This window comes from Mus musculus, chromosome 11, assembly GCF_000001635.26.
Source record: "Mus musculus strain C57BL/6J chromosome 11, GRCm38.p6 C57BL/6J".
NCBI lineage: Eukaryota > Metazoa > Chordata > Mammalia > Rodentia > Muridae > Mus > Mus musculus.
This window is the reverse complement of record NC_000077.6, coordinates 102,453,297-102,469,883: the sequence shown is the minus strand read 5'-3', so window position 1 is coordinate 102,469,883 and position 16,587 is coordinate 102,453,297. Positions and strand designations below refer to the sequence as shown.

Sequence of the window (16,587 nt, the reverse complement as noted above, 5' to 3'; positions counted from 1 at the left end):
GGGGTGGGCCCTCCCCCGTCCTAGTCGACGTCTAGAGGCTATTGCCCTCTGCCATGCCTGCTGCTCAGCCATGAGCTCCAGTCTGATAAGCTGAAACTTCCGGTGGTGGGAACTTCAGGGAAAGGGAAAGAGCTGGCCCATTCCTGTTTAGGACGTTTGGGAAGAAGGAAGATGGCCAGAGCCTCCTGCGCATGGCATTCCCTGTGGCTTCTGCAGTGGACACCACTGTTCTTGGGTCCTAGTGCTGTTCCTCCAGTCTGGGCCTTGAACCTGGACTCTGAGAAGTTCTCCGTCTATGCAGGTCCCAATGGCAGCCACTTTGGCTTCTCAGTGGACTTTCATAAGGACAAACATGGAAGGTGAGCGCTAAAGGACATATGGGCGTTAAGAGAGGTCTGCACCCTCGAATTGCTCCTGTGGACTCTCTCAGTACCTAGATGAGCAAGGTCAGTTCTCCGGTCTGAGTGGAGCTCCTGTCAATGGAGGACCGTTTCCAGGGTGGGTACTGGGGAGAGATAGCAATGGGGAGATGAGCACAAAAGTTTAAAGCTGATGTCTTCCTTTTTCCTTTTCCCCAAGTGTCAGTGATGTGACCGGCTTTACCTCCCTCCCCTCACCCTAAACTGACTGGCAAAGCTACAAGTACCTACCTGGTACACCTTGCTTTCCTCCGTTCCATGCCTCACCTCCTTCCAAATTACAGATGTTTGAAAAGAAGTATTAGATTACTAACAGTCAGTATGGATCAGGCTTTGAGGTCAGACTCCTGGCTCATCTACATAGCTGTGTTTATCCTGAGTGACTTATTGAGATGGACACTGGATTGCCCAGGACTGGGGAATAGTAATTATTCTCAAAGACAGCTGCAAGAAATTATTTCTTCTGCCTGAGAGAGCCACTTCATCAAAAATCAGGTCCCCTTCCCAAGATGGCTTGCACGCAGAGACTATTCGTGATGGGGAAGAACCCAGGGTTGCCTCAATTCTAATGATTCTAAAGGGCACTTCTCTAGCTGAGTGTGGTAACATGTGCTTGCAAACCCAGGACTTGGAAGCTGAGGCAGGAGAACTACCACAAGTTAAATAGCCAGGGCCACATAACAAGACTCCATCAGAATAAATACATAGAATTCCTGATGGGTGTCATGACAGACACCTTTAACCAATCTCCTTTACTGGAAAGCAGAGTTAGGCAGAGCCAGCCTGCTAATCCAAATAGTGAGTTTCCTCCGGGACAGCCAGAGCTACATAGAGAGAGCCTATCTCAAAACAAATAGACAAAACCAACCAAACGAAACCCTCCTGGCATCAGAGCTCCTGAGTGCCTCTGTTCAACTCCTTTCTTTTCTTCCGGTCTCCTGCTTCATTCCCCAAGGTCTGGTCACATGGGCACGATTTAATAAGCATCCTGTGTGTTTATTAACGCACACGTTTACAAAAGCATGTTGCCGGATCATACTAAATACCTCTCATACAATTATTGCATTTACTCTTCCAACAGCAACATTGGTTGTCATTACCTCCATTTTACATATGGCAGGCCTGATTTAAACAGAGATCTGCTAGGCTCCTCAACCCTGTCAGTACCGTACATCCCAGTGAGCTCTCCCCGGCCTTCCCCCTTTCAACCAGGTCTAGCTAAGGGATCTCTCTAGAAGTTTGACAGGCAGACATTTTGTCTGGTTCTTGTTGGGAGGGAGTGAGGGTGAGGGAAATCGGTGTACAAAGGAAGCATAACAGGTCTTTTCAGTAAGGATTATTAAAGCCTTCCCATCCAAACCAAACCAACTGGTTTAGTCTCAGGTTAATTTCCTAAGAATCCACTTTCAGCTAAAATGAAGAGGTTGTCCTCAAAGGACTATCTGTGAGGAAAGGTGGTCCAGTTTTTCCTATGCCACGCCTCCTTCCAGGTACTGCTGGGGCAGTGGGCACCGGGCAGGATAGAAAGGCCATAACCTGTGCTCATCCAGCTTTCCTACACAGCGTGTCCATCGTGGTGGGCGCCCCCAGGGCCCTAAACGCAAGTCAAGAGGAGACTGGAGCCGTATTCCTGTGCCCCTGGAAGGCCAATGGTGGCAAGTGCAACCCGTTGCTCTTCGACCTCAGTGAGTCTCAAGAATGAAGGGGAAAGGGGGTCCCCAGGTGGAAATGGATGGCCGGGCTCCAGAGCTCCACCTTTACTTGTGCCCTCCAGGGGATGAGACACGAAACCTAGGCTTCCAAATTTTCCAAACCTTCAAGACCGGGCAAGGACTTGGGGCGTCGGTCGTCAGCTGGAATGACGTCATTGTGGTGGGTACTGTGGACAAGTCAAAGGGAGCAAATCCAGGGTAGGGACACGTTGGGGGAAGCCCGAATAAGCCCCCTTCCCTACTCTCCTGTGGGTCTGCTCTAGGCCTGTGCCCCCTGGCAGCACTGGAATGTCCTGGAAAAGCGCGATGAGGCAGAGAAGACTCCGGTAGGAGGCTGCTTCTTGGCTCAGCTCCAAAGCGGGGGCCGCGCAGAGTACTCGCCCTGTCGCGCCAACACCATGAGCTCCGTTTACGCAGAGAGTTTTCGTAAGCTCTGGTTTGCCATTCGCTCCGCCCACTGATCGCTGCCAACCCCGCCCCACCAAGGACCTCGGGCCCCGGGGGCCCGCCCCTCCGCTACACCACGCCCCTGGGCCCCGCCTCCATGTCCTCCGGGCTCTGCATAGTTCCCCCTGCCCACGCGGGGCTCTTGGCTTAAGCGCACATTCGGGGGACCTCCCCTTGGCTGATCCCCGCTTGCCTCTTGTAGGCGGAGACAAGCGATACTGTGAAGCAGGCTTCAGCTTGGCGGTGACCCAGGCAAGTCACAGGCAAAAGCAAACAAGAGAGCTCAGCTTGATGGTTGAGACAGGGGGAGGGCGAGTTTGAGGTCAGCCTGGGCTACATACAAGGCAAGCCTGGGCTTCAAAGTAAGACTGCTCTTAAAAGGAGAAGGGGATGGCTTCGGTGGTCCACGCCTATAATTCCAGCAATTGGAGGCCGAGAAAGGGGTGCTCGAGTTCGAGGTCTACCTGGGCTAGGTAATAAGACCCTGCCATAAAAATGAGATAAAAATATATTAACATTTAGCCGGGCGTGGTGGCGCACGCCTTTAATCCCAGCACTCAGGAGGCAGAGGCAGGCGGATTTCTGAGTTCGAGGCCAGCCTGGTCTACAAAGTGAGTTCCAGGACAGCCAGGGCTACACAGAGAGACCCCCTGTCTCGAAAAAAAAAAGGGGGGGGGTCGGGAGGATGAGAATAAATGAATATGAGAATACCATACAGGCAGAATGGTTCTGGGTTGTTCTAGAATAGGAGAGACCGTCTCACGACCAGGACTTCTTTTTCAGGCTGGGGAGCTAGTGCTTGGAGCCCCTGGAGGCTACTTTTTTTTAGGTATGTGCCCAGGAATCCAACCCACTCCCATCTCGCAGTTTGGGACTCATGTTTCTGAGCTCCCATAGCCCTCTCCCTGTGCCCTTCCTAGGTCTCCTGGCTCGCGTTCCAATTGAGAACATCATCTCCAGCTACCGCCCGGGTACCCTTTTGTGGCATGTTTCCAACCAGCGCTTCACCTACGACAACAGCAACCCAGTGTTTTTCGATGGTTACCGGGGTAACGCTGGCAGCTCCTTTCCAAGCTTCCCAAAACCCTGAGTCAGGTCCTGCCTCTGTTCGGGCCTCTATGCCAATCTTAGCTAGTCATCCCCAGCACAAAGGCACCCCGCCCTCTGTTCCTGCTTCTTCCCCACACATGTCCACTTCCCATCCACACTGGCTCACCCTTCTCGCTGTGGATTCTAGTGAGATCTTGGGCACGCCTCAGTTTTCCTAGCCGCCCTAGGCAGTTTATACTAATGACCTCGGTACTCCTGACCCTTGATCTTTTCCTTCTTGCTTTACTCGGAAACTGCTAAACTGTGCTGTGTCTTCAGGATATTCGGTAGCCGTGGGCGAGTTTGATGGGGATCCGAGCACTACAGGCAAGGAATGCAGGGGGCGAGGGGGGCGGAGCCCCGGGGCAGGAGCAACCTCCGCACAATTTCCCCTGGGTCCTGGTGAGAGAATTGAGTAAGTGGATTCTAAGGATCTGATTTGCTGACCCTTGCTCTCCCCAGAGTACGTATCGGGTGCCCCCACTTGGAGCTGGACCTTGGGAGCGGTGAGTAGTGGCTCTCTCACCGCTTAGCATTCCGAACCCCGGTGACCCTAGTCCTCATGTTTACTCCCCCACACTTGCCAATGTCCTGGCCTTTCTTAATGAGGGTGACTGGCCAAAGAGGGAGCATGACAGATACATTTTGGTGTGTCCCTCCATGCAGGTGGAAATTTTGGACTCCTACTACCAGCCCCTGCACCGGCTTCATGGAGAACAGGTCGGGGCGGTGACCCCATGGGCATGGGGTCAGGGAATTATACCACTCACACCCAAACTAACTCATGGGATTTGAGGGTGATGGTTAACAGAGGACACTGAGTGCTGAAGCACAGAATGAAGTGCTATTCCTCTTGTAGATGGCTTCATATTTCGGGCACTCGGTGGCAGTCACTGACGTCAACGGGGACGGGTGAGAAGAGGGAATGTCCCACCCTTACCCAGCTGGGTCTTCAATGGCCAGAGGCAGGAGTTACCATCTTTTCCCAAGGGTGCCCAAGAATTACCCTCATTCCCAGCATCTTCCTAGCTCAGCTGCACCTAACCTTACCCATCTGGTCCACAGGAGGCATGACCTACTGGTGGGGGCTCCATTGTATATGGAGAGCAGGGCAGACCGCAAGCTGGCCGAGGTGGGCCGCGTTTATTTGTTTCTGCAGCCTAAGGGCCCCCAAGCTCTGAGCACACCCACTCTCCTGCTGACTGGCACCCAGCTCTATGGGAGATTTGGATCTGCCATTGCACCCCTGGGTGACCTCAACCGAGACGGCTATAATGGTGAGTGGGGGAGCTGCATTTGGCCATGAGAGGGCTAGCAGCCCTCACAAAAAGATGGACTTACACCATAGATGATGGAGTATACCAGCAATCCCAGTGTGAGGGAGGCTGGGACACAGGGACACCTTGGATACCTGGAACTAGAAAAGGCTTGATTCCTGAGTGGAGCATGGGTACCGGCTTTCAAGGAATCAAGGAATCCAGTTGAGATGGTTTGTCTAGATCATGGTGAGCCCTGCGTGCAGACTTTGGAAAATTGAGTCAGAGATAAGGTAGCTTTACAAATGTTTAGGGCTTGGACTATTGGTGCTGGGTGGGAAATGGAATATGGAATCAGAATGAAAGGGAAGTGGGGTGGGAGTGAGGAGCTCTGCAGGTCAGTTCTGGGCTGGGTGAGTTTGAAGGGCTCGAGAATAACACTGAGAACTGCTACCATCGACGTTCCCCACTTCCACGGAAGAGAATCCAGGGCAAGATGAAGAATTTGAGAGAGTGGATGGGATCTGGAGGCTGTGAAATAGGAAGAGACCCAGCGCAGAATCCCGGGGAAGTAAAAGCATTTAGGGAACTCCCAGAGGTGACAGCGTTGGGAAAGAGACAGAATGTCCAGATGGATGGGAGTGAGACCAGGAGAGCAGTGGCCCAAAACTCTACTAGAGTAGTTTGAACAGGAGGAAGGAATGGTCCTGGAGGCCCCCTCACTCCTGAAAGGTACAGTTGGGTGGGACTGGATAAATATCATGGTGTTAGCAAGAATGAGATCATTGGTGGCGGTGTCAAGAACCAACCATGACTAGGTATGGTGGTGCATAACAGCAATCCTGGAACTCAAGGAGTGGAGGCAGGAGGATCAGAAGTCCAAGGTCATCATCCTCTGCTACATATGAGGTTGGAAACCTGTCCGGGATATGTTAAACCCTCTCTCAAAAAAAAAAAAAAAAAAGCCCAACCAACCAGTGAAGGGCAGCGCTTCGGAACATAAACCAGGAGACCACAGGGGATGGGGGCAGGGGATGAATAGAGGTGAACCGCTCAGCGGGCAATGCAGACAGCTCTTTCCTCAATCTCACCAAGAAAGGAAAAGCAGAGCCATCATGGACTGGGGATGGGAACCTCGAGGTCATCTTTAACTACAAAGGAAAATAGTGTTTGGAGGAACTGGAGGGGTCAGAGTCTTTAGGATGCCATGGATGCAGAGGCTACACTAAAGGCAGGAGATGCTAATCCACAGGTCACACGGGGAAAGCAGGAAGAAAGTGAGCAACAGGGTCCCTTACTGGTGGAGGCGGGATGACAGCCTGGAAGAAGGAAGATCACTAGAAAGAAGTTCTATGAGGAGCTGACCCAAAACTAGCCATGAGGACAAGAAGGCTGGAGAAATAAACAGAGAACCAAACGGTTGGGAAACTCATGAAGACCAAGTGAGACAAAGACGGAGACAGAGAGGAGGCCCTGGGACCGAAGGGCACCGTTGTAGTCAGAGGCCTCTGTCTGTTGTGGTTTTGAGACAAGATCTCCCTATATAGCTCTAGCTGACTTGGAACTCTCTATGAAGACTGACTGACCTTGAACTCACAGAGATCCACCTGCCTCTGCATCCTGAAGACTGAGATGAAATATTTTTGTTTGAATTGTACATTCAGTGATCTAGAAAATAATAAGACGTGCTGTAAACAAAATCGGGAAAGCAGTTAAGATACACAGACATGGATCTAAAATAGCGTTGTGCAAAGAGCTCATGCAATAATGTCATGCTAAAAGACACACTTTCAGGGAAGGTCTTAAAGTTCTTGGTGTCAATGAACCTACGATGTCAGTGAGCCTAGGATGTGGCTGTGAGTGGTGTCAATGAGCCTAGGATGTGGCTGTGAGTGGTGTCAATGAGCCTAGGATGTGGCTGTGAAAGTTTGCACAGTGAAGGTGAAACAGCATCTGGAGACCAGGGTTCAGTTCGTTTTTATTTCTTTCTTTCTTGGTTTGGTTTTGTTTTGAAACAGGGTCTCACTATGCAGCCTGAGCTGGCCTGGAACTCAATATGTACATCAGGCTGGCCTAGGACTCACGGGGATCCGCCTGCCTCTGCCTCCTGAGTGCTGAGAGCAAGGGCGGCGTGTGCCAGGATGCCAGGCCTAACGCCACCCCTCCCTTACTGGGAAGGACCTTACTGTAGGACCTCACGTGAACTAGGAAGTTCTTTATCTCAGCCTACGCTCAGTTAGTTAATCTTCTGGGACTCAGCGTTTTCTTCTAAGATGAAAACTATAGGACAGGGATGTAGTTGAGCTAATAGAACTTGCTTAGCATGCACAAAGCTCCAGCCCGCCATGGACCAGGAGAGACAGTGCCCATGCCAGTCCTCCCAGATGACTGAGGTAAAGGCAGGAGGGCCAGAAGTTCAATGTCATAACAAATGACCCAGCTGCATAGAGAGTTAGAGGTCAGTGTGTGACATATGCCAACCTGTGTCAGGGGCATGATGGCACACACCTTTAATCCTAGCACTAAGGAGGCAGAAGGGGGGTAGGATATCTTGAAATTTTGAGGCCAGGCTGGTCTACATAGCAAATTCCAGAACAGCCAGGGATACATAGAGAGACCTTTTCTCAGAAAAACAAAACCAAAAACCCTGTCTCAAATTAACAATAATAACAGGAAAAAGGATAACAACACACAATTATTAAGAATAAATGGAATCTTTTATTTGTTTGTTTGTTTGTTTGTTTGTTGAGACAAGGTGTGTGTGTGTGTGTGTGTGTGTGTGTGTGTAGCCTCAACTGTTCTAGAACTCACTCTGGACCAGGCTGGCCTTGAACTCATAGAGATCCACCTGCTAATGCCTCCAGATTGCTAACACCAAAGGTGTGCACCACCATGGGGTGGAGTCGAGGGAATCTTACCGTGCATTTCCCTTGATAGACAGTGAAGACTGTTGGAACTTTTGTAACAATCTGTTAATACTTGACTGACTTCTCTCCTGCCTCCTTGATACAGACTTTGCACCCTTCTCTTGGTCTCACTGGACCTAGAGAACAGGGCTAGAAAAGCCGCTCTGGAAAGATTGACAGAATCCCCCAGGGAGACTCAACCACAAACCACCACACTCTTTCTCTCTCCTTCTAGATATTGCTGTGGCTGCCCCCTATGGGGGTCCCAGTGGTCAGGGCCAAGTGCTGATATTCCTGGGTCAGAGTGAAGGGCTGAGTCCACGCCCCTCCCAGGTTCTGGACAGCCCCTTCCCCACAGGCTCTGGCTTTGGCTTCTCCCTTCGTGGTGCTGTAGACATCGATGACAATGGATACCCAGGTGACTATGGGTTACAGCCAGCCAGTCAAGGCTAGCCTTTGAGTACTTGCTGGAAAGGTGGTAAAATGCACAGCTGGGGGCTCATGTCTGAATGTCTGACCTGGGGCCAGCTGTGGGTTCTAACTTGTGTATATGGCTGGGATGCTTGGGTTTGGCTTCAGGACAACTTGAACTTCCAGGGGGTTGATGGTATGGAGAATATTTTGGAAGATAAGGACTTGCTCTCTGCCCTACACTAATGACCACTCTTGACCCTTCTCCCTATGCCTATAGACCTGATTGTGGGAGCATATGGAGCTAGCAAGGTGGCTGTGTACAGGTGAGCTCTGACTAGGGGGAGGGACCACATGTTCAGAGGAGGCTGAGTCAGGACAGGGCAGCGAGCCTCTTCCAATCCCATCAGAGCTCAGCCTGTGGTGATGGCCACTGTCCAACTGATGGTTCAAGACTCCCTGAATCCAACACTGAAGAACTGTGTCCTGGATCAGACCAAGACACCAGTCAGCTGGTGAGGAGGTGGAGGTCACAGACTTGGCTGGGGTTTGGGACCTTAGGAGGCCCTAACCCACAAACCTGCCCTCATCTTTGCAGCTTCAACATCCAGATGTGTGTGGGAGCCACAGGACACAACATTCCTCAGAAGCTGCGTGAGTGCCATGGAGTGAGGGGTTGGAGGAAGGGAGGTCTGAGTATCCCCACTACAAGGAGACCTGGATCCTTCCTGCTTGCCATGCAGATCTAAAGGCAGAGCTGCAGCTGGACTTACAGAAGCCCCGTCAGGGCCGCCGGGTGCTCCTGCTGGCATCCCAACAGGCGAGCCTCACCCTGAGCCTGGACCTGGGCGGAAGAGACAAGCCTATCTGCCACACCACGGGGGCCTTCCTTCGGGTATGCTCAGGCTAGGATGGGAGGGGCTGGCTGTGCAGGCTTCTGGAGTCAGCCCCGGGACCCCAGCACAGAGACAGATAGCCAGACTCTTGCCGTGCGCACGCTAGGATGAGGCCGACTTCCGGGACAAGCTGAGCCCAATTGTGCTAAGCCTCAACGTGTCGCTGCCCCCAGAAGAGACTGGAGGAGCCCCTGCCGTGGTATTGCATGGAGAAACCCATGTCCAGGAGCAGGTAGGAACAGTGGGACGAGCAAGATTCCCCAAGAGGGAAGGACTTAAAACCATGCACCCCAAGACTTGGAGTCATCCCAAATCCTGATGGGATTCCCCACATCTCAGTGTCCCCCAAACTTTGTTGTAACTCATAAGCCAACTATCACCAGAACTTTGGCATCCTCCCAAACGCTCACATACACTCCAGCCCTTACCCTCTGAAGTCTGAAGAGCCCCCCTGGAGCTATGGTCGTTCTTTGAGCTCCGAGGTGACCCCTAGACCTCAGAAGCCCTCAGCTTACCCACACGCATCCCATTGTGTCCCCTAGACACGGATCATCCTGGATTGTGGGGAAGACGACCTGTGTGTGCCACAGCTCCGGCTCACAGCTACTGCGTGAGAGAGTCTTTCACTCTACCCACCCTGTACCTCCATGTCCCGGGAGACCCACTCCTTACCTGAGCCCTCTTTCATCTCCCTGGCCTAGTCCTAAACCAAGCACTCCCCATACAGGGGGGACTCCCCACTCCTAATCGGTGCTGACAATGTGTTGGAGCTGAAGATTGAAGCAGCCAATGATGGTGAGGGAGCCTATGAAGCGGAGCTGGCTGTGCATCTGCCTCCAGGTGCCCACTACATGCGGGCTCTCAGCAACATTGAGGTGAGGTACCACCATGGGGCATAGCCAGCAGGCAGCAGGTGTGAGAGCCTTGACTCCGGCCTCCCACCCAAAGACCCACTGCTCTAATGCTTTGGCTAGAAAGATGTATGAAGTTCTCAGCTTTTAGACTCAGCATAGATAAGCACATATGAGGACCGCTGGCTAAAGGCTCAAATGTCTAGAACCCTGTTTGTTTCAAAATCACTGAAAGGCTCAGGAAGCAACTGTTAATTAGAATCACTTTAGCATCTGCTGGGAGCTGCCGTGACAGCTCAGCTGTTAAAATTCTTTTCACCCAAGTAGAGAACCTGGCTTTGGCTTCCCAGAACCTGTGTGGAAAGCCAAGGCATGGCAGTGTGAGCCTGGAACTCTAGAACTGGGATTTGGTGATTCCCTCAAGCTCACTGGCCAGGCAGACTAGCCACACCTATGAAACCCTGTCTCAATTAAGATACCGGATATCAACCTCTGGTTTCCACAGTCACGCACACACACCACACGTACAACCTGCAGGCTTCCTTTTTCCCTCGAATATTAGTGGGCACTTATAGGAAAAACATTTAAATTAAGTCAAATTCAGACTTCATGCATGCGGGTATGTGCATATGTATACAGCCATGAAAGGGTGTATGTAATGTGTATGTACAAGCCTGTGGAAGCCAGAGATCAGTCATATGTAGTTCTTTTTTTCTAAAGATTTATTTATTTTATGTATATGAGTACACTGGAGCTGTCTTCAGACACACCAGAAGAGGGCAGTGGATCCCACTAGAGATGGTTGTGAGCCACCATGTGGTTGCTGGGAATTGAACTCAGGACCTCTAGAAGAGCAGTCAGTGCTTTTAACCGCTGAGCCTTCTCTCTAGCCCTCTGCCCCCCTTTTAAGATATGGTTTCTCGCTGGGCGTGGTTGCGCACGCCTTTAATCCCAGCACTTGGGAGGCAGAGGCAGGTGAATTTCTGAGTTCGAAGCCAGCCTGGTCTACAGAGTGAGTTCCAGGGCAGCCAGGGCTACACAGAGAAACCCTGTCTCGAAAAACAAAACAAAACAAAACAAGATATGGTTTCTCTGTATAGTTCTGGCTGTCCTGGAGCTTGCACTGTAGACCAGGCTGGCCTCCAACTCAGAGCGCTCCATCCATCTGCCTCTGCCTCCTGAGTGCAGGAATTAACAGTGTGTGCCACCACATCTGGCTTTATTTAGTTGATATAATTTATAACAACTAGGTCACTCTGGGTAATTTTTTTTTATTTCCAAAACTGAAAATCCTTTAAAAATAGTAGAAATGATACATCAGTGGAGCAGGACAGCAGTAGAAAGTGGCAGTCGCTTGAAATCCTCCAGGACCCTCCCCCACGACTGTCCAGCAAGCCTTCTGCAGACGCATAGGGCACCCCACGCCCACACTGATCTGCCCCACCTGTCTGTGCATCTCCAGGGCTTTGAGAGGCTTGTCTGCACTCAGAAGAAAGAGAATGAGTCCAGGGTGGCCCTCTGTGAGCTGGGCAACCCCATGAAAAAGGACACCCGGGTAAGGGCTCTGTGATGTAACTCTAGCTACATCCCAGAGTACAGAAGCTCCTGGGGGTCCGAGGGTGGCGGATAATAATGGTGGCTTTGGAGCAGGACTTGATCCAGAGTGGACACTGGGGTGGTGACGTTGGATTTTCCCTCTTCCAGATAGGAATCACAATGCTGGTGAGTGTGGAGAACCTGGAAGAAGCTGGCGAGTCCGTGTCCTTCCAGCTGCAGGTCAGGAGGTACTGAGCTGGGCAGCATGGCTGACTACCATTCTTCCTCCATCCACCCCTCATGCAGAAACCCTCCCACATCGGAAGGAAGGCCTGCCCAAGAGCCCCTTCCCCTTTCTTCCGCGGTGACTTGTTTCTGAATCTTAGGGTCCTAGACTACATCTTTTCTGGGGTCTAACCAGCAGGGGATGCTCTTTGGGGTGGGATTGACTTTCCCTGAGCCATCTAAAATTCTGCTGTCCCTCTTCTTTTCACCTTCTCCCCTCCAGCAAGAACAGCCAGAATCCAAACAGTAAGGTCGTGATGTTGCCTGTGGCAATCCAAGCTGAAGCCACAGTGGAGCTTCGAGGGTGAGAGACCAGGCATGGGACGGGGAAAATGGCAGAGGGGTCTCTGGTTCAGAGGAGGAGGTGGGCGTGTAGTTCGGTACATCGCATGATTAGCATGTGGAAGGGTCCCATCCCCAGGATCTCATAAAAGGGTAAAGTCTGAGGGGTCCTGGAGGACCCACCAGAGGTCTGTCAGGGAGTCAGATGCTCTCTGGGGACTTGGACACTTGCAGGAATTCCTTCCCTGCCTCCCTGGTGGTGGCAGCAGAAGAAGGTGACAGGGAGCAGGAAGACTTGGACAGATGGGTCTCCAGGCTGGAGCACACCTATGAGGTAGGGAGGAGCCTCTGGGTAAGATTGGGGGGGGGGGTTGGCGCGAGCGTGCGCGCACACGTGTGTGCACATATGAAGGTCCTGGGAGCTACAGCCTGGCAGCTGAGCCACCCCGCTATCTCCACCCCCAGCTCCACAACATTGGCCCTGGCACTGTGAATGGCCTCAGACTTCTCATCCACATTCCTGGCCAGTCCCAGCCCTCGGATCTGCTCTACATCCTGGATGTGCAGCCGCAGGGAGGTCTCCTTTGCTCCACACAGCCATCTCCCAAGGTAAGGTTCTGGGAGAGAGAAGGAGCTGTGAGAGACCCCAGACCCACAGCCAGAGCAGGGTGTGGGTGCAGCGAATTGATTGTGTCCTTGTTCCCCCCAGGTGGACTGGAAACTATCCACGCCCAGCCCTTCTTCCATTCGCCCCGTCCATCACCAGCGTGAGCGCAGACAGGCATTCCTGCAGGGGCCCAAGCCAGGGCAGCAGGACCCAGTTCTGGTGGTGAGAAGGCTCAGCGGGCTCGAGCTGGGTCCCTTAGAGGACAGAGGAGGTGGGAGGCAGGGACAGTGAGTGGGACTGGTGAGATGCTGGGCTGGCTGGGGCAGAGGGGACACGTAGGTTCTCTGTGTGTGTCGCTGTCTGTCTCTCTGTCTCTCTCTGTCTCCCCCAACCCCTCTCTATCCTTTTGTTTTCCTTTGAAGAAATACCAAAGCGAGCCAGTGATAGTGCACACCTTTAATCCCAGCAATCGGGAGGCAGAGGCAATTAGATCACTGAGTTCGAGGCCAGCCTGGTCTACAGAGCGAGTTCCAGGGCAGCCAGGGCTACACAGAGAAACACTATTTTGAAAACGGGGGGGGGGGGGAGCGGGGGGGGGCAGCCAAACCAATGTCACAAAAACATCAAGTACCGCAGGCTATGGATGACCCCTGCCTCTGGGCCTCATTCCTGTATCCCTGGACTGTTGGGCAAACGGAATAAAGAGGAAACCATCCGAATGAAGCTCATCCAGAGACCAGTGCTTCCTGACCCTCTGGCTCTCCGCGTTGGGTCCTTGACTGATGGGAGGGATGATTGGCAGGAGGGCCTGTGAACTTACCACACATCCATCCCCCTCAGAGCTGCGACGGCTCAGCGTCCTGTACGGTGGTGGAGTGTGAGCTGCGGGAGATGGTGCGCGGGCAGCGGGCCATGGTTACTGTGCAGGTCATGCTGGGGCTGTCCAGCCTCCGCCAGGTGGGGCTAGACGCGGATGGGCGGGGCGGGGCGGGGCCTGCGGGGGCGGGGCAGGAGCTTGCTTTGGGTTTGAGCGGGTTCACACAAGGCCTGGGGAAGATTTGCCTTGGGGCGGGGATAGGGTAAAACCCAGGCGGGACTCAACAGCAGGGAGCCCCGGGCTTGGATTGCGGCCATCTCCAGGCCTCGATTAGCTGTGGTAAGCGCCTGTCACCCCCGCCCCATACAGAGGCCGCAGGAGCAGTTTGTGCTGCAGTCGCACGCCTGGTTCAACGTCTCCTCCCTACCTTACTCGGTGCCGGTGGTCAGCTTGCCCAGTGGGCAAGCTCGGGTAAGAGACCCTGGTTCTCCTGCTGTCAGCGCCCAGCCAGCGCGGGGCGGGGCCTCGCCAGGGCTGAGGGGCGGGGCCGCCCTGGATTGAAGGACAAGGTCTGAGGAAGAGGGGCGGGGTCTCTGTGGGACTGAGGTCTGCTTACTAGGAGCCGGCTTGGCTGAGCATCCTTCTCCGCGGTCACAGCCCCCCTGAAGTGACATCTAGTTTGCCCTCAGGTGCAGACACAGCTGCTTCGGGCCTTGGAGGAGAGGGCCATTCCTGTCTGGTGGGTGCTGGTGGGCGTGCTGGGCGGTCTGCTGCTGCTGACCCTGCTAGTTTTGGCCATGTGGAAGGTGAGGCTGAAAGGGAGACACAAACTTCCCCAGACTTCTCAGGTGGTCATGGACTAGCAGACGGGGGTACAGGACCTGTCTCATCTCCATATCCGCTATTAGACTGCCACTTGTCTGAGGACTTGTGCTGGCCATGTACCATCCCTCCCATCCCCCCAAGCAGGACGTCTGAAATCCTCAGGCCTTCAGATCCCTTCCCCTGCTGTCGGGAAGTCGGAGGAAACTGAGACCTGCCCTCAGAGTTTCCTGACTGCTATGGGCAGGGCTCACCTCCCATCTTAGTTAGGTTTCTGTTGCAGTGATAAAACACCACGACTAAAAGAACTTTGGGGAGGAGACGATTTATTTAATTTTATACTTCACAGTAAGCAAGATAAACCAGGGCAGGATCTTCAGGCAGGAACTGAAGTAGAGACCTGGAAGGGCAGCTGCTTAGAGGCTTTGCTTCCTTGCTTGCTGTCTTATACAACCCAGGCCCAACTGCCCAGCCAGGGCACCACCCACAGTGGGCTGGGCCCCTACATCAATTAGCAATTAAGAAAATGTCTCATGGGGCTGTAAGAATGGGCTAAGAGCACTGGCCGCTCTTCCAGCGGACCAGCATTCTGGTCCAGCACCCACATAGTGGCTTACAGCCCTCTGTAACTCCAGTTCCTGGGGATCTGACAGCTGACAGCCTCTTCGGGTTTCTTTAGCACCAAGCATGCATGCAGTGCACAGATACACATGCAGGCAAAATGAAAATGCCCATATACATAAAATAAAATTTAAATTATATTGTTTTAATAAAAAGAGAATGCCTCAAAGGTACATGACCACAGGCTGATCTATGGGTAATTTTGTTTGTTTTTCTGAGTCAGGGTTTCTCTGTGTAGTGCCAGCTGCCCTGGAACTTTCTCTGTAGACTAGGCTAGCCTGGAACTCAGAGATCCCCCTGTTTCTGTCTCCCAAGTGCTGGGATAAAAGGTGTGCGCCGTCATACCTGAGTGACCTGAGTACTTCTTCAGTTAAGGGTCCCTCCTCTCAGGTGACTTTAGGTTTGTGTCAAACAACTGAAGCTGGCTAGGACAGGATTCAGAACTATCCTCCCCTTAGCAAGATGGGAAGCTGAACGAGCTAGCCCAGTGGCTCTCAACCTTCCTAACGCTGCAGCCCTTTAATACAGTTCCCTGTGTTGTTGTGACCCAAACCATAACATTATTTTTGTTGCTACTCCACATCTGTAATTCGACACGGTTATGAACTGTAATGTAAATATCCGCTGTTTTCTAATGGACTTATATGAAAGGGGTCATTCAACTCCCAAAAAGAGTCCGGACTCACAGGATGAGAACCTCCGATCTAGACCCTGCCCCTGGTTCCTAAGAGGGTCACTGGCTTCTTTGTGCTGGGGAACACAGGGATGAGTTATGTAGAGAGGGAAAAAAGTTAAAGCCAAGCCTGGTAACAGAAATGTAATCTTAAATGTCTGGGAGTGCAGGCTGCACAGCAAGTTCTAGGGCAGCCTGGGGGGCATGGGACCCTGTCTCAAAACAAAACAAAACAAAACAAAACAAAACAAAACAGAGGCTGCTGCTGGCTCGGGATAAAGGTACCTGTGACCAAGTCTAATGGCTTGAGTTCTAACCCTGGGGTGCACATAGTAGAAGAAGAGAACCTTTTTTTTTTGTTTGTTTTTTGAAACAAGGTTTCTCTATGTATCTCTGGCTGTCCTGGAACTCACTCTGTAGACAAAGCTAGTGTTGAACTCAGAGATCTGCCTGCCTCTGCCTCCTGAGTGCTGGAACTAAAGGCATGTGCCACCACTGCCCAGATGAGAGAACCAATACTTAAAAACTGTCCTCTGACCTTCAGACATGCACACGCATAAATAAATATAATGTATTTTTTCCTTTAATCTATTAAGGAAGCATCTCCCAATTAAAAAAAACCCCACTTCTCAGGTGCTGGGGATACAGCTCCATCGCATGGGTTTTGAGGCAGCAGGTGGGGCGTGTAGCCTGTTTCCGTGCCCTGACCCCAGCTCCTGTGCCCTTCCCCCTCCAGGCTGGCTTCTTCAAGCGGAATCGACCGCCTCTGGAGGAAGATGAAGAGGAAGAGTGACAGCAGAGGGGGCGGGGTTCCTGGTGGGAAAGCTGGGTACCTGCTTCCTGTTTCCAGCCAGTTGCCTTTGCTCAGAACTCCATGGGGGTCTTCCCTTTCCAGCAGACCGGGTGCATCCCTTTTCCTAATACCTAATAAAGAGCTTGACAGTGATATCCGCCATG

The 16,587-nt window shown here is 52.4% G+C and overlaps 1 protein-coding gene across 1 annotated transcript; it reads left to right on the top strand.

The window, feature by feature from the left end:
- On the top strand, nt 1-16,587 carry Itga2b (integrin alpha 2b). Its single transcript, NM_010575.2, has 30 exons — nt 1-359; nt 1,983-2,104; nt 2,194-2,291; nt 2,395-2,557; nt 2,781-2,830; nt 3,362-3,407; nt 3,499-3,627; nt 3,947-3,994; nt 4,130-4,173; nt 4,334-4,387; nt 4,527-4,579; nt 4,733-4,944; nt 8,065-8,247; nt 8,521-8,566; nt 8,651-8,755; nt 8,839-8,894; nt 8,984-9,135; nt 9,243-9,368; nt 9,679-9,746; nt 9,864-10,011; nt 11,450-11,542; nt 11,692-11,771; nt 12,032-12,112; nt 12,325-12,424; nt 12,556-12,699; nt 12,800-12,919; nt 13,538-13,654; nt 13,884-13,985; nt 14,204-14,320; nt 16,367-16,587. Exons 1-30 carry the CDS (start codon nt 172-174, stop codon nt 16,421-16,423), a joined length of 3,102 nt encoding a protein of 1,033 aa, NP_034705.2. The 5' UTR covers nt 1-171; the 3' UTR covers nt 16,424-16,587.

Coding starts and splice junctions, on each gene's coding strand:
- Itga2b (NM_010575.2), top strand. CDS start 172: ATGGCCAGAGCCTCCTGCGCATGGCATTCCCTGTGGCTTCTGCAGTGG. Junction 3,628..3,946: donor GTTTTTCGATGGTTACCGGG/GTAACGCTGGCA, acceptor CTGTGTCTTCAG/GATATTCGGTAGCCGTGGGC. Junction 12,113..12,324: donor GCCACAGTGGAGCTTCGAGG/GTGAGAGACCAG, acceptor GGACACTTGCAG/GAATTCCTTCCCTGCCTCCC.